General features: G+C 32.3%; 2 protein-coding genes across 2 annotated transcripts; one reads left to right on the forward strand and one right to left on the reverse strand.

The window, feature by feature from the left end:
* Positions 1-1,636: 1,636 nt before the first annotated feature.
* LOC102670117 (cation/H(+) antiporter 15) lies at positions 1,637-3,830 on the forward strand. Its single transcript, XM_006603035.2, has 6 exons — positions 1,637-1,658; positions 1,728-1,957; positions 2,053-2,158; positions 2,236-2,390; positions 2,647-3,384; positions 3,564-3,830. The coding sequence occupies exons 1-6, from the start codon at positions 1,637-1,639 to the stop codon at positions 3,828-3,830; spliced, it is 1,518 nt and encodes a 505-aa protein (XP_006603098.1).
* A 1,235-nt stretch (positions 3,831-5,065) lies between these two features.
* Positions 5,066-11,568, reverse strand: LOC100808050 (putative ABC1 protein At2g40090). Its single transcript, XM_003552349.5, has 11 exons — positions 11,300-11,568; positions 10,478-10,632; positions 10,219-10,344; positions 9,997-10,092; positions 9,748-9,848; positions 9,502-9,538; positions 8,307-8,525; positions 7,762-7,873; positions 6,420-6,691; positions 5,931-6,044; positions 5,066-5,703 (listed from the first exon to the last, which is right to left on the reverse strand). Exons 1-11 carry the CDS (start codon positions 11,475-11,477, stop codon positions 5,488-5,490), a joined length of 1,626 nt encoding a protein of 541 aa, XP_003552397.1. The 5' UTR covers positions 11,478-11,568; the 3' UTR covers positions 5,066-5,487.
* Positions 11,569-13,549: the final 1,981 nt, after the last annotated feature.

Raw genomic sequence — 13,549 nt, forward strand, 5'->3', positions numbered from 1 at the left:
AATTTAATTCTTAATTTTTAAGCTCTCTATTTTATATATATATATATATATATATATATATATATATATATATATATATATATATATAAAATTGACAACTCAGTATATGTTTCACTTAAAAAGATATAACTAAATGAATTTTTTTTTAAAAAAAATGCGAGGTCACAGGATTTTTCAAACCCAATAAAACTAAGACCTTGTGCAAATTATTCAAATCCTTCACAGCTATGTCAATTTTAGTGGATTTATTTCCGTTAGAGTTGTTTGTATGAAATTAAGTGAATACTCTTAATTATAAATTGTAATGTATAATAAATTTGAGGATTTTTGTAATAATTACTTTAAAAGTAAGGAAAAATAACATTAAATCCTTAAATTTTATTTATTTTTCAAATAGACACCATAAAATTTAGATTTATTATGATTAATATTTAAAAGTTATTTTTTTTAAATAGACACCTTTAACTTTATTTACATGTCAACTGATCTTTAAAATTTATATTTTTACTAATAATCTTTTTAATTTATATATCTGAAATGTTAATCATTCATCTTTTTTGTTACAACTCATTTTTCCATATTTAAAATATAATAAAGAATATAAATTTAGAAGATATGTATATATATGTGTGTATATATATATATATATATATATATATATATATATATATATATATATATATATATATATATAAAAGGGAAAATAATAAAATTAATCAAAAAATCTTTTATTTGATTTTTAAATTCTAAATTTTATTATGTTTTAATATTTGAAAAAGTGATTTATAAAAATTAATAAACAATTGACATTTTTTTGTTAGTAATTTAACTCCAATTTAATATAATATATATTTATGAAACATTTTAAAAATTAATTGAGATGAAATTGAAATTAGGTATCTATGTACAAGGATTGATTGAAACAAAATTAAAGTTTATGGTGTCTTTTTGTAAAAGAAAAAAAGTTTAGGGATTAATTGAGACAAAATTAAAGTTTAAGTTCCTAAAATTTTAAAATTAATAATTAGCATGATTTTAAAATTTTAAATTAAAAAGTTTAGAAATTAAACTATAAATTTTTTCCACTGTATTTGTCAAATTATCGCATCCTCGATGATTAATTAAATTAGAGAATTTAATATGATTAATTGATTTTAGAAATGTGAAATATTATTATATTTTTGCTAGCACCAAAAATATAAATAATATGAAAGATTTAGTGAAAGAAGAGAGGAAGACATCTATGATTTTGTATTTGAAATTTGGGTTGAAAAGACGGCTAGATGCAAGTTTGACTTGATCAAGAAATAACATAACTTAAAAAAAAGATACTATCAATAATGATTTTGATTTGATCAGAAAATTGATATCCTTAACGTGCTATAAATAGAGTGCACATGGAAAGTATTCCAATATTACTCGATTATTTTTTTTTTTCACTTGTCAAAGTTGTTAACGAATAGATGTGGATCTCAGCGTGGATACACGTAGAGTCTTTCGCTATTGAAGTATTTTTATATTTCAAGAGCTCAAATACATTTTTTAATATGTCATTTGTTTATAATATAATTTAAATATAAAATAGATCCTTTTACTGTTTTTGAACACCCTTCTTCCATCCATATATGCTGTGGCTATGAATATGTACAAGGAACCTGGTGAGTATTGGGCAAATTTTAACACAACTAATGCTTATATGTTTTGGACCTTAACTTAAAGTGTCACAGGTTTTCCTATGGTTAGTCACATCCTTGCTGATCTCAAGCTCCTCTACCCAGGACTTGGCAAAGTGGCCTTAGCAACAGCCATGATCAGTGACTTCTATAATTGGGTCATGTTTGCATTGTTGGTTCCATTTGCCATTAACGGTGGAAGCATCATCTACTCTGTGCTGAGCACCTTAGCTTTTGTGCTTTTCTGCTTCATTGTTGTACGCCCTTGTTTGGTGCAGATGATAGTTAGCAAAACCCCATAAAAATGAGTGGGACAATTACGGTTTGTTTTTTGTGATCATGGGGGCTTATACTTCTGCACTTGTTACTGATCTCCTAGGGGACACACCCTGTGGTTGGGGCTCTGGTGTATGGAATGATGATACCTCGTGGTAAATTTACTCAGATGCTCATAGAGAAGTCAGAGGATTTTGGCTGGCTCCATTGTTCTTAGGTAGCATTGGAATAAGATTCAGAATAGTATATGTTGTAAACACTCAAGGTTTGGGCCTGGTGCTTTTAGTTTTGCTCCTCTCATTCATCCCAAAGATTTTAAGCACTGTTATAGCGAGTCAGTTTTATGGCATGTCTGTTCTTGATGGTGTCTCTATTGGACTGCTTATGAACACCAAGGGCATCTTACCAATATTAATGCTCAACAATGCCTGGGACAAGCAGGTTTTGTTGACTATAATAGAGTTTTGGCACCTTCATTATATAATAAGTTGTTTGTTTTCATGTCATTTGAAGTCAAATGCTGAAGGGACATAGAATAAGCATAATGAATATTGAAAACCAATGCTGATGTAGCTGAATGTGCATTAAAAATAATAAACAATAGCACTCATTAATCAATATATACAACTTGCTCAAAATGATACTTAATTATACTCAATAAATAGCTATATTTATATTGTTTTTGTTTTGCTCTCAGATTTTGAGTGTGGAGTCCTTCTCAATTTTGACCGTAGCTGTTGTTATGATGACCATGACGGTGCCTCTAATCATCAATGCCATATACAAGCTAAGAAAGTTATACAAACAAAGCAAACTGAAGACCATACAGAATTTGAAGGCCGAAATAGAGCTGAGAATACTAGCTTGTGTCCACAACCCTCGGCAAGCCACAGGAATGATCAACATCCTCGATGCATGCCACACTACAAAACTCTCCCCTCTGCGCGTGTTTGCACTTCAGCTTGTTGAACTAAGTGGAAACACCACTTCCCTTTTCAACCAACAGCGAAGTGGTGGTGCACAAGCCCTCACCAAAGCACAAGAAGACTTGGAGAGCATCACCAACATTTTCCAAACATACACAGGTGCAAATGAGAACACTAGTGTGGAGACTTTTGCTGCTGCGTCAACTTACTCAAACATTCACGAGGACATATACAACGTGTCGCAGGAGAAGCAAGCAAGCTTGATGAGGGATGCACCATGTTCTGTTGGAATCATTGTCGACCGTGGACTAGGGTCATTGTTCAAGGTGAACCTGCGTGTGCTCGTGCTTTTCATCGGTGGCCCTGATGACCGCGAAGCCTTGGCGGTTGCGTGGAGGATGTCAAAGCATCAAGGGGTGCAACTATCAGTGATGAGGATCCTTATGTATGGTGAGGCTGCAGAAGTTGATGTTCTGTCCCATGTCGAGTCTCGTGGACTATTATCCGTGGTGCTAAGACAGTGAGAAGCAAAAGAAATTGGATGAAGAGTATGTGAGTGCCTTTAGGCTCAAGGCAGTGAGCAATGAGGACTCTATAAAGTATTCAGAGAAAGAAGTTCGTTGTCGTGATGATATTCCTCAAGTGCTTAAAGAGATGGACGAAATTGGATATGATTTGTAGATTCTAGGACAAGGAACAGGTAGGAACTAGGAACTCTTTGATCTTGTCAGAGTTGATACAATGGGCTCATTGCCCTGAACTTGGTGTTATAGGGGACATGGTGGCATCAAATAATTTTGGTTCAAGCTCTTCAGTGCTTGTTGGACAGAAATATGGGTATGGGGGAGTGGTGTTTGATAACAGTAATGCTGCCACACAGCAGCAACCTAGGGAAGTAATGCCTGCAGATGATGATAATGATGATTCTGGGGCACTTGCTGTCAAGATAGAATAGAATCATCAGTGATGGTTATTTATTGGAATAATGTGCACTTAATTGGGTATGGCTTAGGCCGAAGAAGAGTGAAAGTGGTTTGTAATTTTTGCCACTGATGAGGCTGGGAATTGTTTGATTGAGTAGGTGAAAAATTAGGTGGATTGTTGGAGAAGGAAAATAGAATGAAATTTCAACATGTGCATTCATTTGTGCATGTCAACTTTTTCTATTTTCTTTTTTAACGAAAGAATGACGCTAACAATAAAAAATTAGTGTTATTCATACTCGTAACAATTTATACAATATCAAGAGAGAAAAATTCTAAAGCGGAGTGTTGCTTGAGTGCTCGACTGTACTCTTTCACCATACAATGGGTAAGATACCATGAGAATATATATATATATATATATATATATATATATATATATATATATATATATATAGATAGATAGATAGATAGATAGATATAATGTTTCTTAAGGTATCATTTAAAAATATCATGATTTTCATTTATTCCCGTAAGAAATGAGAAAGCTCGTGCCAAAACATTCAGTATAGTGCACAGTGTTATAAATTTGCACCACCACCTTTTGTGTAGTTTCCGTAGTTAATATGTAACATTAAAAAATTGATTGTGTATTTAAAGACAAGTTTGAGGATGTGTTTTAACTAGATCACGTATAACCTTAATAAAAAAAATAGTTTCTTTTGTTTTTTATGTAAAAAAACTATTTATTTTCTTTTTAAAACAATGTTGCTTTCACATTTCCAAATAATATTGCTAAAAATGCCTTACAATTATTCTAGTGATTTTTTGTATGGTTAACTGTTTGTCAAATTGGCAGCCTATGTTCACCAAAAAAAAATAAAATTGACAGCCTATGCAAGACAACGGTTATTTTTTTTTATTAGTTTTAGGGGGAAAAAACCTCTATTAATTGTCAATAGAAAGAAGTTTAACCCTCTATATTTAGGGTGTAATAAAAACCCTCAGTAGTTTGAATTAGTCAATAGTACTGTATTTTATATATTATTAACATTGAAATGGTATTTTCTGCCCTGTAAAACAATTAATTATAGTTAACTTAAAATACAGAGAGCTGAATATCTTTCATAGGAGTATCCTCATCCCAGGTAACTGAATATCAGCACTTAAATACACATTATACAAGGAACGAAAGCATTTAAAATCACCATTTTAAGGGACCCGAATCAGTGAATCATCAAAGAAGTTACACTTGCAACCATTGAAATTGGTGTCAAAAGTAGTCTATATATTTCTCAGTGCACTTTTCCCCTAAATTAATGGGGGTTTACATCAACATTCCGCGTCACCAAATACATGAATACTGTAACTGTAAAGCGTACAGGCTGACATAAAGGCATGACTTGCTACTTTCCTTTCACCGTTTAACCTATAAAGTGCATGTTTTGTTTCTGTTTGGAAAGTCTAGAAATCATGATTTGAGCAAAAGAGTGTTTCTTATACCATTTGTTCAAACATGATTTTGAGATTCCAAACAGAGAATCAAACATACTAAAAATCAATTCGTCAATCCGTGCTCAAACAAAAGCCACACATATTGGGAAGGAGTTTCTGACCACGGAGACAAAGAATATGAGCTTATTTCCCAAAAGAATAAAATGTAGCAAATAATGAGGCAGATTAATTCTTCTACAATGCTTGGTTATACCAAGACAAAGATTTTCTTAGTTGTAAAAGCCACAAGGCCACCTGCATTCCCCAAAGTCGTACTTCCAGCAAAATCTTATCCAATTTAATGTTTAGCCAAGTTAAAAGTGATTTGCTTTGCAACATCTTTGCCTCAATGACAGCCTCCGAAGAAACCTTTCCAATTACAAAAAATGTCTCCAAAGATGATCCCTGCAACTGATCATGACATCCAAAAACAAAAGGAAATCTATCATTATAAACAGACAAAGCAACAAGGACACTCAACTCTCAAGTGCTATATTTACTTAAATGTGCTGGACTGGCTATATTTTACAACTGGACACAAGCTACATTTGTTTGACGAGTATTAATCAATCAATCAATCAATCAATCAATCACGTGGTGTGCAATGTAGTAAATGGAAAACATAGAATGGTATGTACCAGAGAATTATTGACTGCTCGTAAACAGTCATTTGTCTTCAGCATTAGAAGAATCACTCGTGGTAATCTCCTTAGAAGCTCCGAGATTTGATGGAAATACTGAGAAGCATACATCTGCAAAACAATTAGCATAGTCATTTTAGAACTTCTTTTCCTTCAAGGGCACACAAATTAAGAAAATTCAACCATGCAAAACATCTATATATCTCGGTAAAACAAGTAGACTTTCATTTTAATATTTAGTAAAAAGTGAACTATGTTGTAATTGAACAATTCCATAAAACAGGTGGTTAAACTGCAGATCCCAGGAGTCAGGATAGACGAGAAAAATTAAGAATTGTACATACTTGGGTAAGAAAAGCATCATGAACATGAGTATTACTCGCAATGTTATTAGGACAGAGAAGTGAAAGCATACAATCCAAAATAACATGAACCTGGGACTCATACAAAATCTTGGGGAAAATTTTCCCTTAAACTATATCTTACCTGCAGTTCTAATCGATCACTCTCATTTCCCTGTATTACTAAATGATCCATAGATGGATCAACAACTCTATTCCATGGCCTCATCGTCAGAACTCCAGCAAAAAGTGCATATAAATCCTCCCCAGCTCCCAACTTTGTACTGTATTCCTTGATTGCATTAGCATCAGCAAATACCAATGCCTTCCATAGTGAAGCATAATTAGTTCTTGTTTGGAAGTCAAGCTCTTTATAGAGTCCGTGGTCTAAAAGGATCAACTGTGGTTTTCTCCTGCCTATACATGAGAAAAAAATAAGTATGCAAATTAAAAAATAAAAAACTGATAATCACACAATACCAACAATGCAGTTATTGTAAAAAACCAACAAGAAGCTGGAACTAGAGGTGAGCAAACAAACCAAATTTTTTAATGGAACAAGAACATAGATATTTAAGGAGAGAGTAGGTATCTGCATTTGGATGGTTGATAATGGAAAGCATGAAAAACATTAGGGTATTTGCAGATTGAAATTGCATTTTTATTAATTTTGAAATCAGAAATATTTATTATGATCCTTAAATATTTTTGTTAAGTGTCAACAAACAATAGAAAAACAAGATCTTTTGATAGAAATGAAAAATTAAAATAAATAACCATTTTGCAGTATAATATCACTTTCAAATTCATAATGTCATACATGTACACATGCATCTCTACTGTCAATTTTAATCTAAACAGCAAGGGATAGCATTCATCCTTCTGCATTTACTTTATCTTCCTAAATGTTTCCTGGAATACCAGTGGAGAACTATAGATGCAGGTTGATGAGTTCCATTTCTTGCACTCCTAATCAAGCTCCCCCATTTTAATGCATCAGAGCTGACATTGCTACACACCTACACATTTTACTGACAATGCATACTCCACTCATGTTTCAACAGTTTATTAGTCTTCAGATGATTCCTAACATGGCATTTGTTAATGCCAACCATAGCTATTTATTTTTCCTAGGAAATTAAAAACAAAATAAAATTAACCCCTCAAATCAAATCAATGGAACTGCCACCATAACTCTAGAAAACTGGATTTGAGATCACCATCCCTTATTTAATTAGTGCTTAAAAGATTCTTCTGGAAAAGCCAAATATAGTTGGTCCAAGGTTTTGCCATTAATATCCGATTAGTTAAGGGAGAGACCATCATACTTAAGGGGAGAAATTTATAGACTATTTTTTATTTCTTGAAGTAGCTAAATTAGCAAACCAATAGTCTAAATGATATAAAAAGACACAAAACAAAATCTATTTCAGGACAATAATAAGTGATAGAAATAGTTCAAGTTTGGCAAGGGAAGGAATCCTTACCCCAAATGCTAGCTTTGCTGGAAGGCAATGGACGAACCAATAAGTTAGCAGCATGTGGATCACAGTGTACAAACCCATGCTTGAACATCATTTCAGCAAAAGTTTGACTAACCTGCAAAATGTTTATACATTTTACTAAATTACTCCATAAATGAAAGACAGCCTATGTGTAACACTTAAAAGTTATCACCATGTGACCATGAAGTCACAGGTTTGAGTTGTGGAATCAGCCTCTTGAAAATGCAAGGAAAGGCTGTCTACTATACAGTATAAACCCACACAGAGATCTGACCGTTCTGTGGGCAGGAGGTTTATGAGTTTATGGTGCATGCCTCCCTTTATTTTGTTGATAAACCATATATGGTACTAATAGCATGAGGGAATCAAAATGGTCATCATTAACTTGCTTAACTTCATTGACGTATGTTATCTTGTCAAAGATATCATGAGGCATATAATAATGTTATAAAAAACTTACACACTATCAACACCTATTGGTGACCATTGTACAAGTGTCTATAATAAAGCCTGTAAACATAACTTACCAATGTTGAAAGTTCATGCAGGTTGATCCCAAGTTTCCGAATGGTCTTTACATCATTTACATAAGCACCATCCATGAATTCCATTGTCAGAAGCTTTGAGGTACTCAAATTCCAATATACGTTTGGTGCATATACATAATTCGCAATATGAGGAGACAACTTGTGGAAGTTCTCCACACACCTCTCACTGTTCTTTGCCTCAGTTAAAAAATCTAATTCCTGCAGGCATAATATTAACTATCAAAAAAACAAAATCATAAATCACGTAGCAAACAAGGAAAACATGGAAGGAGAAAATAAAACAGAATCCAAGAATGATGACTGAGAAACATAAAATTCCAAAATCCAACATATATCAAGCAAATTTGTTGAGTAAACAGATATTAGTCATGCTAGCAAACCATAGCTCGCAACCATATCAATTAAGGTGTGGTTATAGATGTTTTTTGAAAAAAAAATTATGCAAGTCAAAATTGTACATGTCATGAATGATTATAAAATAATAAGGTTAACAAGATAACTAGGTAAAACTTTATATAGCATTTACAGAAAAAGAGGTCAAGGTTTTAATGCAGTGTATAATGGAACCAAGTGAATCTAATTCAAATATTCAATCCCTGCCTCCAGCCTCAAAAGACAATATAAAAGTCCATGGAAACTAACAGAAACTGAAGATAAACTACCATCATGACATGAAAACCTGACTATAACAAAAAAGTGAATTTATATTAGGTATGAAACATACTGGAGGATTATCACTTGAATCCACCATATTTTAAGCAAGATTTCCTGATCCAACTAAAGAAGTAATCTTTTACGCTACATGAATTTTTTTCCTGGGGAGGGGGAGGTAAGCATAAAAACCTATACTTTTCCTAACTTAGGTTTTCTTAGACCACAATGATTTCTGGGTTAAGCAATCAACAGATTGTCTAGTTAAAAGGAAAAAGACGACTTAGTTTATTTATATGGTCACAATATAACTGAATTTAACATGTATTTAAGGTTCCAATCAAATTTTGGTCAAAAGATTTTAACTATACACCAGCTTCATTCCGAAGTTTTAAGGAGTACAAAATCATAATACACTAAGTCAATTTTGAAAGCTAAGCTGGTCCACTAAGCAAAATCCACCTAATAAGCATGGATATACTTTTAGGCATAGATATTGCTTCAAAGTTAAATAGCAACTTGCCTTGGGCAAACTTTCACTAATCTCATCAATCAACCACCTGCAGACAGAGGTTAACAGAATATTGATAAACTATCAGTACAAAACAACCTGTGGAAACAGAAGATTAAAAAACTCTTGCTATAGAGACAATTTAGACCATGCAGCTTTTTCAATAGTTAAATGCACACACATCCATCAGATGGCTTCTAAATTTCCCACAATCATGATGCAGGTAAATCCTAACTGCCAAAAACATCAAAGCAATACCTATAATCAAAACTAGGAAAAAATCTATGCAATGTGTTCACAACCAATTCCACAGTGGCATGATCGGCAGCTGCAGTATCAGTCATGTGAGTATGCTGAACCTGAACATTGACAGATAACATGTCATTGACAGATAACATGTAAATTAACAAGAAATATTAATCATAAAGGATTAATAATAATATAGAAGAAAACTTATCCAAAATGCTCTTAACAAATATATAACAAAAAATTAGCAACAACAAGAACCTTCACGGCAACTTTTTGGCCGTCATGCGTGCGAGCTACATGAACTTGAGCCAGGGAAGCACTTGCTATAGGGACTGGATCGAACTCGGAAAATATCTACACGTTAGAAGGAAAAAATCATTCACCACGATAACAATAACCATAACCATAACCATGACAAACAAAACTAATTACACAGAAACAATGTCTTTGTCAATAAGGAACTAAACAAATAGTAGATACTTTATCTGGGGTGTCTCCAAGCTCTTTCTTGAATACATTGCATACTTGCTCATACGAAGAAACTGGACATCTATTTAGCATAGACTCCCTCATTGTCTGAACATATTCCTCAGGAACCAAATATTCCTGTAAATAAATAAATAAACTAACAACTCAGCATTGCCTATCATGCAACAGATGGACAACAGCAACTAAAGAAGTCAGTGTTCCTCATATCAATTTTCCCTTCAAAACAATAGGAGTGGAAATCAAAGTATACCAACTGCCCAAGATGTTGCCCAAGCTTTATATAAACCCCTCCATTCTTGAAACATAGGTCTTGAAGTTTTTGAGCAGACCGAAGGTGAACTTCATGCTTGATTCTCTCCCTCTCACTACTCCCTTCCGGGAATCCCCGCAGTGAATATTCATAATCTACCAACAACACATAATCAGAATCAGCTCTACTGATCCAAGTCACATAATTAAACAGTTAACAATATGTTTGCTAGCCTACACACAAATCATGATTCAGTACACAACCATTTTGGTCCCTGAAAGTATATCACCTTGTCACATTAGTTGCTGAAACTAAGGAAATACTAAATAAGTTCTAAAAGTTCCAATTGTTTCATCTAAATCCTAAATTTAACCACTTACTGTCATTTTGGTTCTTAAACATATGTCAGTACTATAACTTAAATCAAACATTTTTTTTTTTTCATTTTGGACTCATGTGATTGACGGATTTTACTTCGAAGAACTTATTTAGAAGTTTCATAGGTAGTATGTGACAGCACCGTACAGTGTACACTTTCACAAACTAAAACTAAATCGGTGGTTTACTCAATCATACTCAATAATTCAGAAAAGAATCATACATAAATTTAACTATTGAAACATTTTTACCTAAAGTATATACATTCCACATCAATTTTCAAAAAAGTTCAATTATCTTAACCACTAATCACGCTTCAATAGTAATCGTTTCCATGAGGCGATAAATAGAATAGAGAATTGAGAAGGAAAGAGGAAATAAAAGGAAGATTGAACATTCACATATACTTGGAGAACAAGGGAAGTTGAGTTAGATCGACAGTACCGAAAGCAATGTTGGCGGCGGTGGCGGCGCCACGGAAGAGGCGATGGGGGACGGTGGCGAAAAGCTTGAGCGCCATTTCGGGGTCGTCGGAGGTGGCAATAAGCGCCGCCGTGGCGCCACCGCCCACGGCGGAGGCCACAAGAGATAGCTTGGCACCTGCGCGCCATAACCAAGCCATGTGATTGGTGTTGGTGTTGCACGTATTAGATTATTCACATGTCATCCCTAAAGTAGAAAGGTATAAGAATTTTTTTTGGTGAGTATAACAAGAATCAAGGCATAGGAAATACACCTAATAATACGAATTGGTATGTTCAGTTTCAATAAAGCTATAAAAATATTAGTAATATTTTTTCATTTCCTAAATTCGTATGTATAAAAGAATATTTGTCGAAAAAAGTAAGTTTTAAATGAAATTTTAGTATTTTGAGAAATTAATCTTAATATTTCAAATAGAGATATATTGTGTTCTCAGGTTCACCCCTATTATATTTATTTTATACTTTCAAATCTAAATAAATTATTAAAAATATAAACAAAAATATTATTTAGTAATAATAATAATAGTAATAATAAATATTTTATCATATTATATAAATGTAATTAAATAAATGAAACTTTTAAAATTATGAAAAAAAATCGAATTAAGGTACATTACTTTTGTGTATATTAATTTGTCATAATGCATTAAATTTAAATTTATTATAAATATAGAAAAATAATATCTTATTTATGTAAAAAAAACTAGACTTAATAAATAAAACATGGAAAGAATGAAAAAACATAAATAAACTAAAATGTAATAATAATTAAAAATAACGTAATCTAATTGAAAATGACAAAATGTATCAACCTAGTTCAACTCATCCTAACCCGTCTTCAACCTAAAAAAAAATGTTTTGGTTTTGGTTAAACTTGTTTTGAGAATGTGGCTTTAATATTTCGAACCTAGTAATTTGCAAGTTGTGTCACTTTGTGTGGGGTTGATTTGAAAAAAATATATAATATATATATATATATATATATATATATATATATATATATATATATATATATATATATATATCCAAAGATGAACATAATGTCACTATTACAAAAATGTTATTCTACTAAATTGCCTCAATACAAACTTCCTGTAAAATCTATCATCATAAGTATAAGGCACAACATATCTTGTATTAATCCAAAATATTTAATCCAGAGTACATTTATAATCCAAAATACGAATGTATTTTTTAGATTATTCAATCTAAATAATGAAACCATAATTCTGAATCTCGAATCTGGAGGTAAAGAAGGTTGTGGCGACGATGTAAATGCACTAGAGAAGGAATTAGCGACTGTGGCAAGAAGGTGCAATGAGGTGAAGAAGAAGATGGAGAGGAGAAGAGAGTGCGCGAGGGGTGAAGGAAAAAGGGTAAGAGGGGAATATTAAAAAGTTTCGGAGCGCACCAAGCAAAAAATAGGTGCATAAAGCAATTTGCTATGCGGAGATGTCAGCTTGGAACGAGGTTGTAAGCTATACCTTTCCAGGCCCAAGAAAGAGATTCCTGAAGAGAAACCAGGGAATAGCGACGCATACATCACAATTCACTACATCTATTTTAATGGTTGCATATTGGATCCACTCAAGTTTTCCTGTACTATTTACTGTGCTTTAAGTTACGTGCAAACTGCAAATATTGTTTTTCATTGAGTATTAGAATATTTAATAAACAATAGACTTAATTCCATAGTGTGGGAGTTTACTTTGGAAGAAAAATGAATTATCGATAACGAAAATAATTATTAACACTACGATAATATGTATTATTAAGTTATGAAGTTATCTTATTTCATTTTTATTATTTTAATTAAATTCCTCGATATAAATAAGACAGTTTTTTTTTAAGTTTAAATAACAAAAAGTTATAATACTCACAAGGCTTGAATTCACAACTAATAAATATTTGGCTTAATACGTTTTCTTTTGTCATAATTTAGAACAAAAATATTTTTTTTCATTTTTATAAGAAAATTGAAAAAAAATTAATTACTTTTTGAGAAATATTTTTTTAAGCATGTGCTTAAACTAGTTTCTTAAGCCTAGCTTCCGAGTTCTGAGCCTCAAGACCAAAAATAACTCAATATGTACATGCTATTTATTATTTAACCTTTTGAAGGAAGTACCATGCTATTTATTATTTAGCCTCGAGACCAAAAATAACTAAATATGTATCGATTGGCATTTTTTTAATCAGTACGATTGGC

This window comes from Glycine max, chromosome 18 (genome assembly GCF_000004515.6).
Source record: "Glycine max cultivar Williams 82 chromosome 18, Glycine_max_v4.0, whole genome shotgun sequence".
Lineage (NCBI taxonomy): Eukaryota > Viridiplantae > Streptophyta > Magnoliopsida > Fabales > Fabaceae > Glycine > Glycine max.

Bases quoted from the DNA above. Each gene is read 5' to 3' on its own strand.
- LOC102670117 (XM_006603035.2), top strand. From the start codon at position 1,637: ATGAATATGTACAAGGAACCTG. The intron at 1,659-1,727 runs GTGAGTATTGGG...AAAGTGTCACAG, and splicing joins GAATATGTACAAGGAACCTG to GTTTTCCTATGGTTAGTCAC. The intron at 1,958-2,052 runs GTTAGCAAAACC...CTGATCTCCTAG, and splicing joins CTTGTTTGGTGCAGATGATA to GGGACACACCCTGTGGTTGG.
- LOC100808050 (XM_003552349.5), bottom strand. From the start codon at position 11,477: ATGGCTTGGTTATGGCGCGCAGGTGCCAAGCTATCTCTTGTGGCCTCC. The intron at 10,633-11,299 runs GTACTGTCGATC...TGTTGTTGGTAG, and splicing joins CGCCGCCAACATTGCTTTCG to ATTATGAATATTCACTGCGG. The intron at 9,539-9,747 runs GTATTGCTTTGA...CTCTGTCTGCAG, and splicing joins TTTCCTAGTTTTGATTATAG to GTGGTTGATTGATGAGATTA.